At 41.8% G+C, this 24,230-nt stretch overlaps 1 protein-coding gene across 3 annotated transcripts in view; it reads right to left on the bottom strand.

Annotated features, from left to right (window-relative positions):
• The window catches only part of ABCC4 (ATP binding cassette subfamily C member 4 (PEL blood group)), a 280,167-nt gene that overhangs the window by 85,585 nt on the left and 170,352 nt on the right, over nucleotides 1–24,230 (bottom strand). For 2 of the 3 annotated variants that reach the window (XM_021667906.2, XM_064362233.1), the window contains one exon: nucleotides 8,748–8,827. In XM_021667906.2, coding sequence (XP_021523581.1) covers nucleotides 8,748–8,827 — 80 coding nt within the window. Of the gene's footprint in view, nucleotides 1–6,316; nucleotides 6,406–8,747; nucleotides 8,828–24,230 lie in introns of those variants that run through there. The other variant, XM_021667907.2, reaches the window with a different exon arrangement.

Below are 24,230 nucleotides of genomic sequence, written 5' to 3'. Positions count from 1 at the left end.
TCTCAAAAGAAAAAAAAAGAAAGAAAAGAAAATCTAGTGTCCTCTCTCTCCTGAGCTTCCTGGTGCTCATATCTAAAACACAGTCACAATTTCTCTGGTACCTGGGTTTGAGACCAGGTTTATCATAAAACCAAGAGCAAAGTTCTTTAAACGAGTAGTCTCCACAGTTGGGAATCTTACAAACTACCCAAAATGTCTAAAAGAATCTTGGGGAAAGGAAACTAAGTTTGTCTACCTTTAATTCTAAAGACATGTGGGGCAAGAAAAAAAGGCTAGTACCACGATTTCCGAAAGGTTTATGTCTAAAATATCACAGGTTCATATTAAATGAGCATTATATGACTTTCTAGAGGGAGGTGGGTAGGCACTAGATGACAAATAATCTGTTATCAGAGACTCTGTGATAGACATGGTTTAGCTGTGTCCCCACCCAAATCTCACCTTGAACTGTAGCTCCCATAATCCCTACATGTTGTGGGAGGAACCTGGTGAGAGGTAACTGAATCATCGCGGTGGGTTTTCCCCATAGTATTCTTGTGATAGTGAATAAATCATGAGACCTGATGGTTTTATAAAGGGCATTTCCCGTGAACACGCTCTCTTGCCTGCTGCCACGTAAGACATGCCTTTGTTCCTCCTTCACCTTCTGCCATGTGAAGCCTCCCCAGTCATATGGAACTGTGAGTCTGTTAAACCTCTTTTTCTTTCTTTTTTTTTGAGAGCGTTGCCGAGGCTGGAGTGCAGTGGTGCAATCTCAGCTCACTGCAACCCAGGTTCAAGCCATTCTCTTGCTTCGGCCTCCCAAGTAGCTGGGACCACAGGCACCCTGCTCATGCTTGGCATCTCTCTTCCTGGGGACATGCCACTTTGTTCCCTTCTGGAGACCTGGCACCTGTTTTTCCTCTGTAGAGTGTGCCCCCCCGCCCCGCAACCTGCCCCCATATCTTCTTTGCGTGACTGTTTCCTTCTCATTTTTCAAACATCCTCCTTGGCCACACTGGTCCAGTCATTAGCAAACACTTTCCTTTGCTGAACACACTGTAAGTATACTAACTCAGATTATTTATGTTTATTGGTCTGTCTGTTTACCATCCACTTCCTGCACTAGAATGCCAATTCCTGGAAGCTGATACCCAGTTACTGTTCCATGTGCTAGATCCTGGAAAAATACCTGGCATACAGGAAATGTCCAACAAATACTCAACACCTATGAGTGAGGTTTAAATGAGATGAGGCAAGTGAAATATGCTCAGAGCAGTGCTCGGCCTGGTGTTATATGATCCCTTCTTTTTTTATAGGACCTACAGATTGTTTTATTACAGAATGGAGTGGTAAAGAAAAGTATCACTAATGGGAAAGAGAGACTTTCGCTGGTCCTTAAAGGATGAAGAATTAGGAGGGTACATTTGAGGATGAGCCAAGGGTGTGCAAACACACACACACACACACACACACACAGAGGCGTCAACAGTCTAGCATGCATATGGTTTCTTTTCAAAAGTTAAAGAGAGATTAGATTTAAGGACCAGAAGATTTGAATTTTGCTCTCTGTATATCCTTTGTAGCCACAAATAAAAGGCAAGCAAACCAAAACAAGTCTATTTAGATATTTATGCTAACACAGGGCTGCACTGTGAGAAGAGGGTTCGAGTCTCCACTTTGGCATTAGGTGTTCCAAGGCCGGTCTTGGAGGAAGCCATAATCTGATTGTCCCTTGGAGAATTTCACCCTTCTATCACATCTTAAAGTATCTGGCTCAGGGGAGAAAATATAATTATGTACTGAAATCAGCAATCATACTTGCATTACCAAGCAAAGAATAAAGGTCCTCTGGGTTTCGGACCATCATGGGCAGCTTAACCTACACCCCACAGTACTCATAGGCACAGGCAAAAGAAACAAGAAGCAACAACAGGCAGGTCTTCCTTGTAACTACAAAATGCTACATACTTTATCTGAGATTTCATTTAAAACATAAGAATTAGCTGAGAAAACTTACACTGAATGAACACCTCAGAAGGAATGAAAATTAAAATAATCGCTAGGTGAGGTGACTCACACTCATAATCCCATCATTTTGGGAGGCTGAGGGAGGTGGATCACTTGAGGTCAGGAGTTCGAGACCAGCCTGGCCAACATGGTGAAACCCCATCTCTACAAAAATACAAAAATTAGCTGGGTGTGGTAGCGTGTGCCTGTAATCCCAGCTACTCGGGAGGCTGAGGCAGGAGAATCACTTGAACCAGGAGGCAGCGGTTGCAGTGAGCTGAAATCACACCACTGCAGGCCAGTGTGGGTGACACAGCAAGACTGTCCCTGCTCTGTCTTCTTCTAAAAAAATTTTAAACAAATAATAAAAATAATCAGGTACCTTTCAAGGTTTATCAAATACGCAAAGGATGATCAGAATTGAAAAAAAAAAAAAAAAAAGAGTGAGAACTCTCTTGGTACTTGGGCATCCAGTTACCTACAGGAACCTCCACCCAGGGATCCTATAACTTCCTCAAGATAATTGAACTTAAAGTGAAAGAGCTGGGATTAGAAAATTGTCTTGTGCTGAGACCTTAACTATTCTCTCCTACAGTATCCCTTCTATTGTAAGTCTTATCACACGGCATGGTAACTGCTTTCTATCTGTCCCTCCCAATAGAGTGAACTCATAGAAGAAGGGAATTCAACTGCTTTCTATCTGTCCCTCCCAATAGAGGGAACTCATAGAAGAAGGGAATTCAATTTCACTTAGCCCCATATCTCCAAGCCCAGCATGGGGCCTAGTACACCTGAGATACTCAATAAATGCTTCTCAGGTGGATGAAGATAAAAGCTCTATCTTTCCCACCTCGGTATACTTAGCATATAGTAGGAGCTCAATAAAAAGCTAGCGGAAATAAATAAAAAGAAAGACATATAATAAGAATGAGATATATTGGCTGAGCGTGGTGGCTCATGCCTATAATCCCAGCACTTTGGGAGGCCAAGATAACTTTGGGAAGGGCAGGTAACTTGAAGTCAGGAGTTCAAGACCAGCCTGGCCAACATAGTGAAACCCTGTCTCTATTAAAAATACAAAAATTAGGCAGTCATGGTGGCGGAAGCCTGTAGTCCCAGCTACTCGGGAGGCTGAGGCAGGAGAATCGCTTGAACCCAGGAGGCGGAGGTTGTAGTGAGCCGAGATCATACCACTGCACTCCAGCCTGGGCAACAGAGCAAGACGTTATCTCAAAAAAAGAATGATGAGAGATATTGAAAAGAATCACAAATTCTTTTCACAAGTCACAGATTTGTAATAGAAATGTTTTCCTGTTGGGAGAAACTTTGAGACATTCCCAAATACATCTAGTTGCAAATATAGTCACAAAACACCACATCTGCCCATCAAATACTACAAATGAATTTGTACTATTAAAATTATTGAAAACTGCTGATTGAAAATCACTAATATTACACTTCTAATTAAAATAATGAGATAGTAATACAAATATTACAGATAAGGTACCTATTAATCTAATTATTGTTTTAAGAAAATGGAAGAAGAGATTCATGATGCTGGTATTAGTGCTGATATCAGGAAGTAATCAAGCACTTCTGGCTGGGCACAGCGGCTCACGTCTGTAATCCCAGCACTTTGGGAGAGTGAGGCAGGAGGATCACTTGAGGTGAGAAGTTCGAGACCAGCCTAGGCAAAATGGTGAAACCCCGTCTCTACAAAAAAATACAAAAATTAGCTGGGCGTGGTGGTGCACACCTGTAGTCCCAGCTACTCGAGAGGCTGAGGCATGAGAATTGCTTCAACCCGGGAGGTGGAGGCTGCAGTGAGCTGAGATTGCACCACTGCACTCCATCCTGGGTGACAGAGTGAGACCCTGTCTCAAAAGAAAAAATAGAAAAAAAAAAAAAGAAAGTAATCAAGCACTTTAAAATGTGAATGTTAACTATCACCTCTGTGTTTTTGTTTGTTGGTTTATGCAAATATACTGTTTTAAATGCCAAATTCCTATTCAAAGAACATGAGTACTAGATGAAGATCTTTATGCTAGTTGTATTTCAATTCTTTATGAAAACAAGATATTCAGTGTTAACCTGTGAAGAGCCATTCTATGTTCATAAACGACTTGGCTTTAGAAATATTGTTGCTGTTCAAAGCTGTTACCATTTTTGAAAAAGCAAACAAGAAAAACATGTTTGAACAACCCTTTATAAGCCAGATGTGCACTGCCAGCCTTGGCTAAATTATCTGATTAGCCCATGGCAACCCTGAGGTAACTTGCAGACTGTTCATTTCTATTCTTTAAGTTGTTTATTTCTAGTGATATATTTATATCTTACGATATATTCAAAAACCTCCCTTAATTCTGACTTTCCTTCCAAAAGGCCTAATCAAAAACCTTATCTTGCTTTATTCACTACTGTTGCATACCTGAGCCACTTTGGGTTCCAAAGTCCCAGAGACACATTACCCTCGCTGTCCCTCTGGGTTTCTTCCCTTAATAAAGGACAGCAAATGAAACCTGCTTTTAAATGATTGGTGTCACTGTTCCCTATTTGCAATGAATGCCAATAGCTAACTATATAAAAAACAAACAAATGAAAACTCAAATACAAATCTTTTGTTGAAGTCCCAAAATCAAAGTTAGGTTAATTGCCTCTAGCTAGCCGGCAAATCTGGTCACATGCAAACCAGAATTTCCTTATCAAAGCAATTTCATCAGGGGAGTAATAAAATCTGTGCGTGGTTTCAAATTTGCTTCTATAGAGCCTGCATTCTAGACATCAAGCCACAAGCAGAGGGCTCTACTCTCAGATTTGCCAGTCTTCGGCAAACTCCAGTCTTCGGCAAACTCAACTGGAAACAGTTCAGTTCTGACCCAATGATCCACAGTTCCAGCCTCCTACTTACAAAACCAATAAAACGATCACCATCATACAGAAAACATAATCAAACATGAATGCCCTGGATTAAAAAGGTCACATGAGGCTGGGCATGGTGGCTTATGACTGTAATCCCACCACTTTGGGAGGCTGAGGTGGGTGGATCACCTGAGGTTTGGAGTTCGAGACCAGCCTGAGCAACATAGCAGAACACTGTCTCTACTAAAAATACAAAAATTTGCCAGGAGTGGTGGTGGTGATCTGTAATCCCAGTTACTTTGGAGGCTGAGGCATGAGAATCGTTTGAACCTGGGAGGTGAAGGTTGTAGTGAGCTGAGATGGCACCATTGCTCTCCAGCCTGGGTAACAGAGCCAGACCGTCTCAAAAAAAAAAAAAAAAAAAAAAGTCACATGGATAAATGCAACTACATTATTTCTATAGCTATTTGATTTTAAATCTCAGCTTTAGTAAGAATACCAACTCAGCAGTGTTAGTCTGAACCTTGTGATAAGTGCCAAGTTTCAACTCCCTCTTCATGAAGATACCTAACTTTTCTGTGGATTTTGATCTTCATTCTATTTGTTACTATACATCCTGCCAAAGCTCTTTCTGGCTCAAGAATACCATCTGTAGTTGGTACTGATGATACTTAGTTGCCTTGTAAATCAGTCAGCTAGATAACACCAAGGGTAACATCTTGGCAAAGAAATTCCCAGTCTTTTTAAACTCAATTGTTTCAGTAAATCTCAGCTGCTGGATTGAGAAGGCCCCAGTTTCTGTGAGTTTCTCTGGGCTTAGGAGGACCTACTAGTCACTGTGATTATTACCCATAGAATCTGGTGAGACCCATAAAAACCCAGGGGCCCGATGTCAGCAGCATGTTTTGCTAATGACGTTAAACACAAAGTAATCCAGGAAATTTCCTACAATCTGAAGTTTGAAAGGGGCTAAATAAACCCTGTAGAAGAAGTGATGTGCTAGACAAGAGGCCTGAAAGTCAATTCCATTTCAGATGCCCATGCCATGGAAAGAGCTACTATTAGCATAGATAACATCATGCTTCCTGTATAGTGCACCTGCCTGGTACTGGAAATAAATTTTTAAAATGTACCATAGAACTGAATCAAAGTAGACAAAATTTCCTTTGGAAAACAAAACACCTCCTTCCTTCCCCCCGAAAAGATCAACGACTGTAAGCAAAGCCTTGAGGTGAACAAAGCTAACTGTCATTTTGACCTTGCTTTGCTTTAATTCAGGAGACTACTTAGGAATGTACCAAGCAACCCCCTTCATTCGGCTCAGCTAGCAGAGCTAATAGGCTTCTAATTAATTTCCAGAAGATTGCTGTTATAACTAACAGGTTTTAAACATTTGGTTGATTGGGGAAAATGAATTGAATATAATGTATTTGATTTGGAAAATTAGTTTTCATTCTATGTGCTTACCATAATAGTGTTTATTTTAAGTTTACATGATTCCATTAAGAGTCCCAGAACACCACTGGCTTGTTTTCATCCTTACAGAGACCTAGGCAACTTAAAAAAAAAAAAATCAATTTACATTTAGATTTTTGTTGGCCTTTATTTGAGGGCAGGTCAAATGCTTTTTTTTTTTTTTTTTTTTTTTTTTTTGGTGTGTGGCTTTAATAAAAATTTTCACTTCCTAATATAGCAACAGGCCCAAATACTTCAAAATGATCCTGGCGATACCTCAGTCAAAAGCCCACTCATCGAATGCAAATCCCCGAGAGAAAGGCTCCGCACACAAAGTAAGATGAACCAGTTACTGCATTGTTTACCACGTTTCACTTGATTCCTCCTGACAACCATTTAAACAATGAATGTTGGGAAATGTCCCTCAAAGAATCAACAACAATGGCAGGGATCAGAGCTTTTATATTTAGCTAATACTATTTTTAAAAGGAGAAAATATTTCTTCCTGAAAGGATTATGGGAAGCCTTATTAAAGACACCTGCAAACAAAACAAGTAACAACAGATCTTTATCATAAATGATAACTGAGTTATCCCTTAGATAAAACTCCTTTCTTGGAGACAATAACATTAGGATTTAACCTTTGCTGTAGATTCAAGAAATCAGCTAATTGGGGCCAGTAGTATTCCACAATGTTAAGTTTACCAAGATGATGTAAGTGGATAATAAAAGACGCCCTTGTCTCTCTGGTTAAACAGAAGTACAACGAGACTAGAATTTTCCCTCCTCACACTGCTAAGAAATGTTTTATATTGACATCAAGTAGCATCCATCCCTCTTCCTCCATATGTGAGGCACAACACAGGAGGAATTCTAATTATGACAGCTCACTCTGTTAAGCACATAGTGGGCCAGCCAGCTTTGGAAACTCGATCTTTGCCTAGCTTGCAGTTGCAAAGAAATAGAACCTTTCACAAAATATTCTCGAAGTAATTAACAATCACTGTCAAAACGTGTACGGTCATCTGCATTCTATGAAAACCGTGCAACTGTTTTAGTGACTGCTTCTGGGGGAGAAATAATATAGCTAAACCCAGCAGGGCACATTTTAAAAATAAGTTTGCAAAAGAAACAAAATCAGAGGTCCTTCTTTGATACTCCACCAGTGAGTCTCAGCTTACTTCACCTCGGTAAACAGTGGATGCATTCGCCCATGGGCTATGCCGTTTGTTCATTTGCTGCCTTGCTGTGTAAGGAACAGGAAATTCCTGTAAGCATTTCAAGCCTATGACTGATTTTTCTGACATAGCTAATTTTCCAAATTAAGTAATTTTGGTTCCTTTTATAACAGTGGCTCCAGAGGAGATCTGAAGCATCTGAGCATTGAGAAAAAAAAGAGGGGTTAGAGGGACCACAGAATCAAGCCAAAATTGCAGACCCCAACTGTAGTATTTCTACTTACTGGCCTTAAATTCAGCGAATGACTAGAACTACTGTTAAGTTGGCACTTATAAAAAGTCAAAGAGATTCAAGTTTCATAAAGTGTTAGCAACAGCAGCCGAGATTTTGGAATATGTATAGCTTTTAATAGATGCATTTCCAAAATAAATACTTGGGAAAAAAAGGTACCCCAGTTTGAACCACCGACAAGTAGACAGAATTAAACAGGAAAAAACAAAATAAAACCAAACCACATGAGCAACAGTACTGAATAAGGAGATGAGAGATGAGATGACCCAACATTATTCTTTAGAGCCTCAAGTTCACAAACAAAAGAAATGCTTTACAGAAGGTATTTCTGTGGGATTGTTGTTTTTTTTTCAAAGACAGCTTAAGACTTAGAGCAATCAACGTGTGAAAACAAAAAAGACATTTTCTGAGTTGACTTTGATCCTGTACTCAAATTGGCTTAGATATCCTTGCCTTTAAAGGCTTTCTATCTGCAATAACTGCTCTCTATTGTCCTTGTTAATAAAGTATTATTTTCACCTTATTATTACTAATCTTTTCTTTGTAAGTAACCACACCTGGTTTTATCCAAAAAAAAAAGTGCTCTAAGTATTTGCCCTTTGTGGTAATACAATGCATAATTTAGTTAATCTAGGCTATCTTTCCGTGAGAGGTGATTGTTTCTATATTATGAAATGTGTTCACAGTAAAGCAAAATCCACGCCAGATACCTAGAGGCAGATAGAGAGCCACTTACCAAGCATGAAGCTACTTCAAACTAACCCTGACACGACTGTATAGCCACTCCCACACACGAGGTATTACTCACGCCACCTTAGCCTCTGAATTATAACCGCACCTTTCTTTTACAAACATGGCCTTTTATTAAGTTAACATTACAAATAGCGCCCCACCCCCACCCCCCATGAAAGGGGCTTGAAAAAATAGGAACTTCGGGTTTCCATTTGAGAACCTAACATTACTCTCAACGTTACCTGGATAAAATCTAAAAATGTCAGCGGCAGCAAATCATCCAAGTGTCCAATGTCTTTGGAGAAACGATTTAAAATTCTTCCTGCAAGAACAGGATATGAAAAATTACTCATTTCCCCAGATAGACCCTTTAAGAGAAACAATTCGCAAACAAATCAAAACAATATTTAAAATGCATATGTATTTAATATATTACGCATTCATATGAAATAAGCCAATGTCAGCGGTTAAGGAAAAGAAAATAGGATGATACCTAAAGAGAAACAAAAATATCATCAAACAGCAGTGGGCAGGGAGTTGAAATGTGACCCTGATTTTAAAAGAATTAAGGAGAAAAAAATCTTGTGACTGTATCAAAAAGGGTTGGTGAGTTCTAGAATGTTTCCTCCTTTTAAGACCCAATCGAGGACTCCAATCCAAATGCAAAGTAGGTAGATGAATGTACATAAATTGATCCTAATCATTTCACTAACTCTGCTTTATTTATCAGAATTTCTTTTGCTAAGTGGTGTATTTTTATATAAATGTAATTGTAACCTCTGTATTTTTTTTTCCCCAGCCTGGTTGATTGCACCTCACATTTCTGGGGAAACCTGAGATCCTATCATTTTCCAAGCTGTGAGTTTACTACTGGCAAACAAGGTGTCATTTTCAGATGTGCAAAAAGTGTGACAAAAACAGGCTTATTCATATCTAAGAACACAAGAGGAAATTATGCAAGAAAACAGAAATATTATTTAATGATTGAAGATTGATGCTTAGCATCGACTTTATTTCCCCTGTCAGGTAGAATCCAAGAAAATAGTATGTCATAAAGGTGTCACAAACAGATTAAAACTGGTTTCTAATAAATACCTATTCTTTCAAATGATTTCCTTCAAAAACATGGAAGTTGACTGGGCACGGTGGCTCACGCCTGTCATCCCAGCACTTTGGGAGGCCTAGGCAGGTGGATCACGAGGTCAGGAGTTCGAGACCAGCCTGGCCAATGTGGTGGAACCCCATATCAACTAAAAATACAAATAATTAGCTGGGCGTGGTGTCACGTACCTGTAATTCCAGCTAGGGAGGCTGAGGCAGGAGAATCACTTGAACCCAGGAGGTGGAGGTTTTGGTGAGCAGAGATTGTGCCACTGCACTCCAGCCTGGGCAACAGAGCAAGACTCCGTCTCAGAAATGAAAACAAAAAAATGGAAGTTATACACACACAGCCTATGTGGATGTAGGCGACCCCTGAGAAGTATGTGTGTCTAGGCCTCTGAACTTCTTTTCTCATCAGTGCTTCTGGAAGCCCTGCTTACAGATGAGATGTGCAGCCTCCTATGGTTTAGGGTTTGTCACAATTGACCTTGTCCTGGGGCCTTCATACCAGGCTGTAAGTGCACACGAGTGGTCAGAGGCTGGGGACAAAGCTGCCAGGGCTAATGCAGCCTCTGCAGTGCTCCCAAGGTGCCCAGCTGGCCAAGAAGCACAGGGTGTGCAAGCTGGAGCTGCACCGCAATTTTCCCATCTCAGGCTTAGGACAAGCAGACTCCAGAAAGCATCACTTAGTGACACCTTTGGCAGGCCCAGTGACAACTGTTCTGAGCCTCTAATAACACGTCCTTTAGAGGATTGTCCTGGGGATTAACGGGCTCATGCCTGTTAAAAAAAAAAAAAAAAAAAAAAATGCCAGGCACAATGCCAGGTACTTTTTCACGGCTGCTAAAAAACCAAAAACAAAAAGGTGTGATGATGACTATGACCCACAGGTTCTGCAGCATGCCACCGAGGAGGAAGCTCGCGTGTTCTAATGCAGGTCCTGATGCAGTGGCCCTGGGGAGGAGCTGGAGCCTCATTTCCAACCAGCTCCCAGGGCAGGGGGCCCCTTCTGCTGTTTGCCAGACCATGCTAGGAAGGGCGAGAGATCAGCTATTATTTTATCAGCTGTACTTAAGAAACATTAAAATTAGATGAGTATTTTTCCTACAGGTTCTTGTGGATTTTGTAGTCTTTCTTGTTTTTTCTTACCACAATGAATCAATACCGGATCAAGGAAAATATAAGTTAAAAAATTAAAGACATAATTAAAACATGAATTGTTTCTTAAATGGAAAAGTTAACATTTTAACATAGGCAATATTCAGAAACATTCCAAGTAGTATGGTTCGGTTTTTAAGAAGTTGAAAGCAGTATTCAAATATTTTTTTTAAAGGATAGGCCAGGTATGGGGCTTACACCTATAATCCCAGCACTTCCGGAGGCAGAGTTGGGAAGATAGCTTGAGCCCAGGAGTTCAAGACCAGCCTGAGCAACACAGTAAGACCTCATCTCTACTAAAATACAAAAAATTAGCTGGGTCTGGTGGCTAATTTTGTAGCCACCTGCAATCCCAGCTACTCAGGAGGCTGAGGCAGAGAATTGCTTCAACCCAGAAGGCAGAGGTTGCAGTGAGCCAAGATCACACCATTGCTCTCCAGCCTAGGCAACAGAGTGAGACTCCATATCAAAAAAAAAAAAAAAAAACTTTTTTAAAATGAAATTCTTCCTTCTGTGTCAATAACCTATAAGATAACCTTGTCATATTCAGGTATACAACTATTGCCCTTTTCACGTCCCTTCTATACTTCCAGAAGTTAAAGAACAGCTGGCTCCTTTCTACTCACACGCATTAAATGGGAGCACCGGCAATCTTTACACAGGGGATTGCTGTCTGCTTTGTCCCACGCACTTTCCCCAGTGCCTAGACCAATGCTTAGTGTATATATTGGTTTTATTTTATTTTTTTAAAGGAGAGGGTCCTGCTTGCTCTTGCCCAGGATGGAGTGCAATGTAGTGCAAGCCCTTCCGCTACAAATATTAAATGGACTGTTTTCAAATTTCAAGGCCCTAGTTGCAATGCTTGATTATTGTATTCAGTCTTTCTGGCATGTCACCCTTGTGTCTTTGCACTGCTGTTGAGCCGATTTATTTGTTTGTGTTCCTTCAAAGGGCATTTGAAATACACAGTTACAGACTGAGTTTGGGTACAGCAACAGAAGCTGATAAGACAGCATGAAAGCATCACAGAAAGCAAAGAAGCCCAACATTTCAGAAAAGGAAGAGAGCAGGAGAGGCGATGGTGGACCCTAGGTGCTGGGTTGGGGTTCAGGGTGAGGAGGGAACCTGACAGAGAAGGGACAAGGGATGGAAGGACATGGAGGAGACACAGACCACAGGATGGGTGGAGAGCAGGCAAGGAGAACAGGTAAGAAGCACAGCAGAACAGACAGGACAGGAAACAGATCGCAGGCAGAGATAATCAGGATCTCACAGGTAATCAGAAGTGGAGGAAAAGTTCTGGCCTAGCCATGGCCTCGCCTTATTTAATTCCTCTGAAGCTAGGAACTCCTCCCAGACCATAAAGGTAAAGTTATGTAAGAGATATTTTATTTACATGGTAGACTTAAAAGGGTGCATCTGGCCAAGTTCAGTGGCTCGTGCCTGTAATCCCAGTGCTTTGGGGAGCCAAGGCAAGAGGCTTGCTTGAGCTCAGGAGTTTGAGTCTGCAGTGAGCTGTGATAGCACCTTTGCACTCCAGCCTGGGCAAGAGCAAGCAGGACCCTCTCCCTTAAAACAAATAAAATAAAATAAAAGGTGCACACTAACCCAGACCATGTTCTCCTTCCTTCCTGCCTGCCTTCCTTGCTTTTCTTTTTCTTCCCTCCCTCCCTCCCTTTCTTACATTTCTTCGTTTCTTTCTTTTTCACTCTTGTTGCCCCATTTCACTGCAGTCTCCACCTCCTGGGTTCAAGCAATTCTCCTGCCTGAGCCTCCCGAGTAGCTAGGATTACAGGCATGCGCCACCACGCCCAGCTAATTTTGTATTTTTAGTACACACGGGGTTTCTCCATGCTGGTCACGCTGGTCTCGAATTTCCGAACTCAGGTGATCCACCTGCCTCGGCCTCCCAGAGTGCTGGGGTTATAGACGTGAGCCACCATGGCCAGCCAGCCACTTTCTTAAGGCACCAAATTTGGCACACAAGTCTAGAAGAGTGAACTCAGCAATGTGCTGTGGAAGAAAACTATAGACAAACCCTCCCATACAAAGACTCTCAATGATCACTTGTTGCTTGTCACAGCAAATGTGGGATAAAGCACCTATAGTTGCTTGTCTTGACTCTTCCTGCCCCACCTGAACGCTTACAGTCCAAAGACAGACAGAACTGTGGTTCCAGGTAGCAGGTCCTGGACACGACTTGTGCTCGCTCCAGTAGCAGCTGTGGGATAAAGGCAGGGAAAAGCCATTTGATGGGAAAAGCCACAGACAGGCTCCCGGATGCAGTGGGAGAGTGGTCCCTGGGGCAGGGCGGACACCTGATATTCTGAGAATTTTGTATCTCCTAGGAATTAAGCTAGCATCAGGACTGCAGTAAATCAACTAGGGATTATAGTTACCCTATAATGATGTGAAGGAATGCCTCTCTAGAATAGTTATGTTGTATTTTCAAAGTGTAGTTGTTTTTTGCCTTTTCATAGAATTACAACATATCTTTGAAAAAGTAGTTTCCAGGTTTTATTACCTGACATGACAAATTGGAGAAAATGAGTTTCAGATGTAGGTATGTGTTCTTTCCTTTTCTAATCAGATCCTTCCCATTCGATTGACCCCCAACTGGAAGGTGTTAGGTGAGACTGTCTTCACTAAATGACTCAGAAAAACCCAAATGGCTTCAAGGCAAAAGGCAACCTCATCATCTGTTATCTACATCCAGCTTCGAGTTTTCCTTTCTCCAGGTATCAATAATCTCTTACTTTGCACTCATTCCTTCCCTCCTGCTCACCCATCAGGTAAAACACCTATAATCACTCATCAGAACCTGCTCACTGGAATTAAAATGTTACTTGTCTCATGACTTTAAATTGATGTTCGTTTGATGTCTCTCTGGAGTTTTTTTTTGTTTTTTTTTTGAGACAAATTCTCACTCTTTCACCCAAGCTGAAGCACACTAGCGAGATCTCAGCTCACGGCAACCTCCACCTCCCAGGTTTCAGCTATACTCCTGCCTCAGTCTCTTAGGAGGTAGCTGGAACTACAGACACACACTGCCACGCCCAGCTAATTTTTGCATTTTTAGTAGACACGGGGTTTCACCATGTTGGCTGGGCTGGTCTCAAACTCCTGACCTCAGGTGATCCACCCACCTTGGCCTCCCAAAGTGCTGGGATTACAGGTGTGAGCCAATGCACCCGGCCCTCTCTGAGTGTCTTATGATCACACTAGTAGCAGGTTAATCAATACATGTAAGTGAGCACAGCACGTAGAGCGACACGACCCGACTCGAGCACACACACAGGTGGCAGAAATAAGAAAGCATGGACCACGCCCAAGGCAGGCGGCAATCAGGAAGGCACGACAGCAGGGGGGCATCACCAGCTGGTGGGAGTTACCCGGGTGAGGCAGGGTCAGCCCTAGTGGGAACAGGGCCTGAGAATTTGGAAAGAGGGCCGAGGATGTGTTGATGAAGAATGCAGACTTTGATCAGGTGGAAGGAATGACATCCACCAGGACTGAGAGGTGGGAAAGAACAAAAGGATGACAAATATTTGCCTAGCTGATGGGAAGAGCATGACCTAAGGTGTGCTAAGATAGGAGACGACTTGGGTGTGGAATGGGAGCGGAAAGGCCTCTGCTGAAAATTCCCTGTACTCATGGCTCTTCAAAGCCATGTTTGTAATGAGGAAGCATTTAGGAAGGGCACACGTGCAGTTAGGAGAGATGGATGTTTTACCCATTTGACTTTGGCTGGAGAAAGAGGTCTGCAGAAGATGGCCAAGGAGAGCCACTTGGCTTCTGCCTCTGTGTGCACAGACGGACCCCACACGAACTTATCCCAGTGCCTTCCTCACTGAGAGCAGGGAGCTGGACAAGATTTTTTTCCTTAGGGTCATCTTGGTTCATTCACTCATGATTGGAGATGTCATCCACTGATGCCAAGCATGGTGGCTCAAGCCTGTAATCCCAGTACTTGGGGAAACCAAGGGAAGAGGACTGCTTGAGACCAGGAGTTTGAGGATGCAGTAAGCTATGATCTCACCACTGCACCCCAGCCTGGGCAAAAGAACAAAAAAGACCCTCTTTCTTTAAAAAAAAAAAAAAAAAAGGCCAGGAGCTGTGGCTCATACCTCAGTAATCCCAGCCAGCACTTTGGGAGGCCAAGGTGGGCGGATCACGAAGTCAGGAGATGGATACCATCCTGGCCAACATAGTAAAAACCCATCTTTACTAAAAATACAAAAATTAGCTGGGTGTGGTGGCGCATGCCTGTAATCCCAACTACTCAGGAGGCTGAGGCAGGGGAATCGCTGGAACCAAGGAGTCGGAGGTTGCAGTGAGCCGAGATTGTGCCATAGCACCCCAGCCTGGTGACAGAGTGGGACTCTGTCTCAAAGAAAAGGGGCTGGGCACAGTGGCTCATGCCTGTAATCCCAGCACTTTGGGAAGTAGAGGCAGGAGGATCATCTGAGGTCAGGAATTTGAGACCAGCCTGGCCAACATGGCAAAACCCCATCTCTACTAAAAATGCGAAAAAAAAAAAAAAAAGAGAGAGAGAGAGAAGAAGGCCAGGCATGGTGGTGTGTGCCTGTAGTCCCAGCTACTCAGGAGGCTGAGGAAGAACTGCCTGAACACCTGAGGTGGAAGTTGCAGTGAGCCTAGATCGCGCTGCTGCACTCCAGCATGGGTGACAGAGTTAGACTTGATCTCAAAATGATAACAATAATATAAAGTTACATCCTAATCCAGACTATTTTCTTAAGGAACCAAATTAGGCACACAAACCTGGAAGATTGAACTCAACTCTGTGTTTGAAGCACACCCCACAGAGCAGTAAATTAGTGTCGGAAACCGTGTTTGGCACAGGGTATACATCATCTCAAAACTATGACACAGATACTGCTGCCATTTTACAGAAGACACAGTGGAGGCTTAGAGGCAGTAAGTAATTCATTCCAGGATGCCCAGCTGTCAGGCGCCCAGGCTGCGACTCACACCCAGCTCCCGGAGGTTCAGAAATGGGTGCTCATGTCAACACCTCCATGACATCAAGCTACTTTACTGGACACATTTGCAAGTTCTACTAAATGACTACTAATAAAAGTGAACCAATAAATTTCCAGGCAGGGCTGACACAAATGATGATGGCCAAAGCAGCCGCTGACAGCCCAGGCCCCTTCTGATTGGCTACTGCCTGCCGTACTGGATGGTCAACACCTTGACTATCACTCCCGCTTAGAAGAGTTTCAGGAATTCTCTCTTGGCTAATCATAATTAAAGTAAAACATTTAAAACAACTCCACCTCAAGATTAAATTACGCAAGTTACAGAAGGCCGTAACTTGTAACAAGTAAGTGAATGAATGAATGAGGACACGCCATCTAATAAAAGGCAGAATTGATTAGGAAAGTCCAGGGGCTCCAGTTCCACCTCATTCCAGGCCTTAACACATCGTATGACCCAGGGCAAAGCCAAATCACTCATTGCTAGGAAGTATTGTAGGGGATTATCCTTGAAGCCGTTGAAAACACCTGATAAACTGCCTCGGGAAACCATTTTGCTACAGCAGCTATGCATGCTTTGCTACAGAAAGTGATCATTATTTTACATTTGCTAAGCGTTAAAAAGAAAAAGTTAAGAAGACAGACCAGGCCATTTTCTTTGTTACTTGTTACCCATGGATCTCAAGGATACACCAGGGAGGAGTGAACCTGGCCCAACCTCATATAGCATCAGGGAGGTACAGACCCCTGGACAACAACAGCAGGATTTCGAGGACGGCTGCTCTCCATCACTGCATGGCCAACAAATGCCACAGGGTGTTTTTGCTTGGAAATGCACACATGTGCAGTTTGCATACGATTTCAGGGGATTCCTAAACCAGGAACCACAAGACAGCAGAGCTTTCGTTAAGAACCTCTGATTCTAAGAGAATAAGAAAACCGCCAATCTCTTAACCTCTTCTGCTACAGGAATGCACCACTTTAATCCCTAAGACAGACTTTTTACTGGTCCAGTATCCCGTCACTATTGTTCTCGGCTAAATGCTCATGGAATATCGCCAAAAGAATGAGTAATGGAGGGGTAAAAACAAGGGCCTAGAAATATCCAGCAGTCTCCAAGAATGTGTTCCCACAGAGAGGGTAGCAGCAACGCCTATTTATAAAGCACTCACCTAGACAAGGAATTTCCACTTCCACAAAGGCAAATATCAGATTCAATAACTCAATTACCTTGAATGGAAATTATCATTCAGTGGACAAAATCGGCTCTATCTCTGATCTACATACAAGTAAATGTAATACTCAAAAATAGGACAGCAAAACATTTGGTGTGAGAACGTGACTGAACTTGAAGACAATGGGCCCTCCCACTACCCACCCTATGTAAAGCACCCAAAGGTGTGCTGGAAACAGACCAACCAACACCCAAATCTGATCGCTCGTTCTATCCTCGGCTCATCATTTTAATATCTGGGAACCGCCAACAGATGATACACCAAACTAGCTACGCTGTGTTCAATAAAAATGCCTGAATTTCTGTTGGAATATATACATACATACATATATATATATATATTTAAGTACACCATTAAGAAGGAGAAAAAAAATTATCCACTGAATTTCTTCTTTAAAAATTCAGATAAAATTTGAAGAACTAGAAATACTACTATAATTCTTGTAATTCTACATATGCTATCAGTTATAAAAAACTGAAAATACACATTACCTCTTAGTCAAACCATCATCTTCATCTTAGGGGGCATCTTCACCTATCCAAATGCCCCAAAAGCCTCTGCAGTCCCATTCCTGCTCCTCTTCACACCACGGTGTTCACCAGTCATTTAGTTTCTAAACCCAGGAGCCAGCTTTTCCCTCATTCTCGTTGCTCTTGACTTTCCCTGCAGCATCTAACACTGTTAATTATCGTCTTTTCGAAAATATTCATGGATGCTAGCTTGGGGGATATAAATTTATTTTATTTTATTTGAGACAGAGTCTCTCTCTGTTGCCCAGGCTGGAGTGCAGTCGCATGATCTTGGCTCACTGCAACCTCTGGCTCCCAGGTTAAACGGCCTCAGCCTCCCAAGTAGCTGGGATTATAGGTGCGCGCCACCACGTCCAGCTAATTTTTGTATTTTTAGAGAAGAGGTTTCCCCATGTTGGCCAGGCTGATCTCGAACTCTTGGCTTCAAGTGATCCACCTGCCTCAGCCTCCCAAAGTGCTGGGATTATAGGTGTGAGCCACTGTGCCTGGCCTGATTTTCTTTCTTTTAATATCTGTCTCTTTCCACCCCTGCTACCCTGCCCATCTGCTAACTATAAGTGGTGCCCCTTTATATCTGGAGGCTCCACCTCTCAGAACTCTATCTCCCCCAGGGCGATCTCAAGTCCTCATGGTGCTATTCTCCAAGGACAGCAACACCCAAACCAGACCGTGCAATCGCTGACTTTCTTCTACCTTACTCTTACTGTGCCATGCATCCTGCTGGCTGACCTCTCCCCCAGACATGGGAATGTCTAACGTGTTCCGATTGTGAACTGAGAAAAACCTCAATCACTGTCACTGAACATGTTTAACACAGTCCAATCAATAACTTCAGAGGATTTCAACATGCAAAAAAAAAAGTGTTACAAACTTATGCTATAAGTTTGAGTTGCCAAAACATTTTTTATAGTCTAAGAAAAGGGTAAAATCCAGATTCTGTCTGAATTTTTGATCCTCAGGGATCTTCTGTGAGCTCTGGGCAGCCACAGAAGTTGGCCTGGGTAGTAGCAGGGAGTCCTGAGTGCTGAGCTGACCTCCCCAGCCCCATGCGTGTTCCTACATCAAATGACTTAATCAGAACACAAACTGTTCTTAGATTTCTGTGGAGGTAATTAAATAATTCGATGCCAATTAATCACAGGCAAATAAGAGTCTGTCAGAGAAAAACTCTATACACATTGGAGTCTATTTAATGGTCAAATACTTGGCAGGATCCTAGTTAAACAATGATTCATTAAACCTCCTGTGCCTCACAATGGCTAGGCTAAACTCAACGTGAAAGAATTGAAACTCTTTTGTTCTCCCATAAAAAGACATCAAATCTTTGTGCGTGATATTCTTTTCTCCATCACTTAGCAGCCTGCTCAGTTGCATGACTGAGAATGTGTTCAGCTGCTCCTGGGCACAGGGCATCTGCAAGTCCTTGTCAGCTCTGAACATCATAGCTGTGCCACTCTTTTCTTCCCAGCTGAAAAAGTAAAGAGCTGGACAGCTGACCACACCTACTTAAAATATTTATTCACTTTCAGCAGGGAAAAATCACAGACTCAGAACCTTCCTTCTACCCTAAAGGAGAGGCAAACTGCGGCCATTTCCCTAGAAGCAGACAATTAACCACTTTAAAAACCCTTGATCCGCACAAGTTGTCAACCTAGCAAAAATCTGTTCAACATTTTTGGCTCCCTGAACCTACCTTATCGACTTCGTTCCTTTAAATTAAAATGTCCCTTTTTAACACAACTCCCCATGAAAACCTAGAGATCCATTTTAAGTTTGGCTGATAATTCCCAAAGACTTTTAATCATGGTTCTCAGAAGGACTCCATTACCTCCCTGGAAGTTCATTTCTTCCTATGGCAAAAGAATCAAGGAAAACGACCTAGCTCTGTATTGCTGGGTGTTTTGCCTACACTAGCAGTATAAGCACCTCCGTAGTTTCACGAACGCTGTCATTTTTTAAAAGCATGCTTTTTGCACTTCATTGTAGATTCGAATCTGAATTAGAGATCACGAAGTTGGCTGAACATGGGTTCTTTGGGTTTAGACTGAAGATGCTGTTAACAATTGCATTTACTTCTCTTTAAAGAAGGACTCCTAGCCAGTTTGTTAAATGCATTCAAAAGTAAATTTGAAAAAACAAATATTGTGTAATTATTAAAGCATTATTTTACATATTCATTAAAATTGAATAACCCAGACTGGTGCTTATTTTTACCTGGCACAAGTTTATTGGATAATTGCCAATCATATTGAAGCATACATGTAGCTAAGGCAATAAACATAGTGATATTTCTGATACATTCATTTTTAAAGGAAATTATCCATTTGTTTGTCTTTATGTATTATTTTTTCAGATGGATTGCAAGTACAATGGACATGTTGTGGATATTCCAAATGCTCCTGTGGCGTAGTACGGATTCAGGACTAAGGTTGTAGGCTATTTGATGATATTCAATTTGCCAATATTCTATCCTGCTATCATATGAAAAATAAGTAAAACAAAAATTTATAATGTAAATAAATAAAATTGGTAGTATTTTATTTAAGGGAAAATATGTACCAGAAAACATTCGTAGAAGGAGAAAAATGTTTCATGAAAGAAATTTTTTAAAGACGATTTATATATCAGCTTCCTTCCCAAACTAAATTTATTATAATACAGCAAAGCTAAATATTGTATGACACTGCTTTCATGAAAAAGTTAAGAATCTTAACAGAAAACAGGCCAGGCACAGTGGCTCACACCTGTAATCCCAGGACTTTGTGATGTCAAGGCGGGCGAATCACTTGAGGTCAGGAGTTTGAGACCAGCCTGGCCAACATGGTGAAACCCTGTCTCTACTAAAAATACAAAAATCAACTCACGGTGGTGGCACACGCCAATAATCCCAGCTACTCAAGAGGCTGAGGCAGGAGAATCACTTGAACCTGGGAATTGGAGGGTTGCATTAAGCCAAGATCACACCATTGCATTCCAGCCTAGGCGACAAGAGGGAAATTCCATCTCAAAAAAAAAAAACCAGAAAAAAAGAAAAGAAAGAAACTTAACAGAAAACATATTGGCAAAATGTATTTTAACTTTGCTCATACCTTAAACAGTAGGAAATAAAGATTGAATTTTATTGGGTCTTGTTGGATAATCAATATTAAATTCATATGCAGAAGACAGTAACAGTGAATGTAGGGTATACTGTATATTTACTATTTTTAAGAGATATACACACTATGAACCAAAAACTGCTAAGCCTTAAAACAGAAGCAAAAAATAAAGCATTAAATCAATGACTTTAATTATGAATATTAAATCTCTTTTCCAATCCCTGTCGTAAAACCCACATTTTGTTTTCTACTGCTCTGACAGTATACAATGATTACTGCAATGTGTGTATTTATTTCTCAGCTACACTATGATACAAAATGATTTTTAGGGGGAAAAAGTCACACTGAGTCTGTATATAAACATACTGTGGCAAAACAAATTTTCCTGCAAATATAAGCAGTTTTACAGTCTATCAAAGTGGTGCCAAAAAGTAGATTTATTCACATTAAGTGCTGACAGGAATGAAACGTTTCTGCAGTAAATAAAGTACATTGTAACCCAATCGTCAAATCAATAAAGTCATTAAAAATAGACTGTGTTCTTCAAGGAAATGGGGAGTTTAACGGGGAAAAAGAAAAATCTTTGGTCGTGATGGAGAATGTATCTCCAAACGCAGCCGACAATTACCAATCTGAACTGACTCTTCTCCCATGTGTCTACAAAGACGCATCTTCGGGTCCCTTATCTTTTTTCATGTGTATTTAGCCATGTAAACTGCTATACGGCATTTCTGGCTTCCCCACAGGCATCCTATAAATACAAATAAGAAAATACGCCCTGTTTTTTTTTCCTTCTTCTTTTCCTAGGCCCCAAACTGGCAGAATATTATCACTTTTGTAGGCTCTTGCAAATCTGCACAGTGGTGTTGGGCAGAAATGTGCTAGATTATAATATCCATTTATCTAAACTGCCAGCATGTAACAAAATTCAGGTGGGGTGCGTGCCACCTAAATTAATTTACTACTTGAAAAAAGACTTCTTATGCCAAGCCTGTCAAAAGGCAAACAGGAAAGGAGTTAAGAAACTGTAAATAAATCTAAACACAGTTTGCGTTTGATCTAATTTTCAAGTGTAGGATTAAAAAAAGAGGAAGCATGCCAAGGAAAGGCAACAAGAGGAGACGCGCAACAAAGAAACCTGCACAGGCTCCATCGCACGGGCAGCTTGTTTTCAGGGAAGAGTTGCCTGGCTGGGCGCGGTGGCTCACACCTGTAATCCCAGCACTTTTGGAGGCGGAGACGGAGTTGGGCGGATCACCTGAGGTCAGGAGTTTGAGACCAGCCTGGCCAACATGGTGAAACCTTGTCTCTACTAAATATACAAAAAATTATACAGACATGGTAGTGCATGCCTGTAATACCAGCTATTTGGAGACTGAGGCAGGAGAATCACCTGAACCCTGGAGGCAGAGGCTGCAGTGAGCTGAGATTGCACCACTGCACTCCAGCCTGGGCAACAGAGCGAGACTCTATCTCCAAAAAAAAAAAAGTTGCCCAAAGATGTCAGGCAACCCGGCACTCCTCACAACTAGCAACACAAAGCCACCTCGTAGGGTTTACTGACTTAAGAAAATAGAGAAAGTCACTAACTTATACCCAGAAGCATGGCTACTATCATAAAATCAGAAAATAACAAGCATGGGCAGGAATGTGAAGGAATCAGAATTCTTGTATATAGTTGGGGGATCATATAGATGGTATAGGTGCAATGAAAAAAAAACCAATATGACATGTCCCCAAATTATGAAACACAGAATTACTGCATGATCCAGCAATTCTACCTCTAGATATATACCCAACAAAAGAGACAGCAGGGGTCTGGAAGAGATATCTGCACACCCATGTTCACAGCAGCACTATGCACAACAGTCAAAGGGCAGAAGCAACCCAAGAGATCAATAACAAATGAATGGACAAACAAAAGGTGGTACAGTTGGTTGTCCCTCTGTAACTGTGTGGGTCTGACAATCTCACCAATACCAATATGTGCAAATGCTCAGGTCCATTATATACAATGGTGTAGTATTTGCATGTAACATACAGACATCCTCCAATATAATTTTATTTATTTTTTATTTTGTTTACTTTTTGAGACAGAGTCCCACTGTGTTGCCCAGGCTGGAGTGCAGTGGCGTGATCTTGGCTCACTGCAACCTCCACTTCCTAGGTCCAAGTGATTCTCCTCCCTCAGCCGCCCAAGTAGCTGGAATTACAGGCATGCACTACCATGGCCAGCTAATTTTTGTATTTTTAGTAGAGACAGGCTTTCGTCATGCTGGCCAAGCTGGTCTCGAACTCCTGGCTTCAAGTGATCTGCCCATCTCGGCTTCCAAAGTGCTGGGATTACAGGTGTGAGCCATCACACCCGGCCCTCCCATTTAATTTTAAATCATTTCTAGATTACTTATAATGCCTAAATACAACGTAAATCTTATGTATTTGTTATACATTATTTTTTGTTGTTGCATTATTATTTTTTATTGGATTTTTTTTCCAAATATTTTCCATTCGCAGTTGTTTGAATCTGAGCATGTGGAACCCACAGATACAGAGGCTGGTTGACTGTATAAACATACAATGGAATATTATTCAGCTTTAATTATTCAATATTATTCTATATTCTCCTCCTTCTCTCAGGAGGAGATTCTGGGCCATACTACAACATAGATGAACCATAAGGACATTGCACTAAATGAAATAAGCCTGTCAGAAAAGGAAAAAGGCTGTTTAATTCCACTTATGTCTAGTATGTATAACGGTCAAACTCAGAGACAGAAGTAGAATGGTGAATGCCAGGGGCTGGAGGGAAGGTGTGGTTGGGGGCTTGTGTTTAATGGATCCTGGGATTCAGTCTGGGAAGATGGATAAGTTCAGGAGATGGAGGATGGTGACCACCACACAACAATGCAAATGTACTTAATGTCACCAAACTATATCGAGTGCTTAAAATGATTAAGATGGCAAATTGTATGTTATGTGTACTTTATTAGAATTTTAAAACCTTTTTATTTTTGAGACAGAGTCTCACTCTGTCGCCCAGGCTGGAGTGCAGTGGCATGATCTCGGCTCATGGCAACCTCCGCCTCCCAGGTTCTAGCCATTCTCCTGCCTCAGCCTCTGGAGTGGCTGGGATTACAGGTGCCCGCCCCCATGTCCGGCTAATTTTTATGTTTTCAGTATAGACAGGGTTTCACCATGTCGGCCAGGCTGGTCTCAAACTCCTGGCCTCAAGTGATCTGCCTCTCAAATTGCTGGGATTACAGGTGTGAGCCACTGCGCCTGGCCCCTAAAATCATTTTTTAAAAACAACTTTACAGCCAGCCTTCTCTCAGAATCCATTCTATCCATCACAAGCATCCATTCCTGGAGACACCATCAGAGTGTTCAGTTCTACACGGACACTCAGCACCCAGTTTTCCCAGGCCACAGAGGAAGTACCTGCTGTGACAGCCCCTCTGTCACCAACTGGTGAGAGAGATGAGAAAGTAACAGGAGACCAGAGTCCCCTCCCACCCCAACAAAGAAGAACTCTCCTTATAGATAAAGAGAGCAAAGTGAAGAACAATAGTGACATTGGAGGGGAGGAACGGAGAAGGAAGAGCC

Source organism: Aotus nancymaae, unplaced genomic scaffold (genome assembly GCF_030222135.1).
Source record: "Aotus nancymaae isolate 86718 unplaced genomic scaffold, 86718_ANA_hifiasm-v0.15.2.pri h1tg000048l, whole genome shotgun sequence".
Lineage (NCBI taxonomy): Eukaryota > Metazoa > Chordata > Mammalia > Primates > Aotidae > Aotus > Aotus nancymaae.
This window is presented reverse-complemented; position numbering and strand designations above follow the sequence as displayed.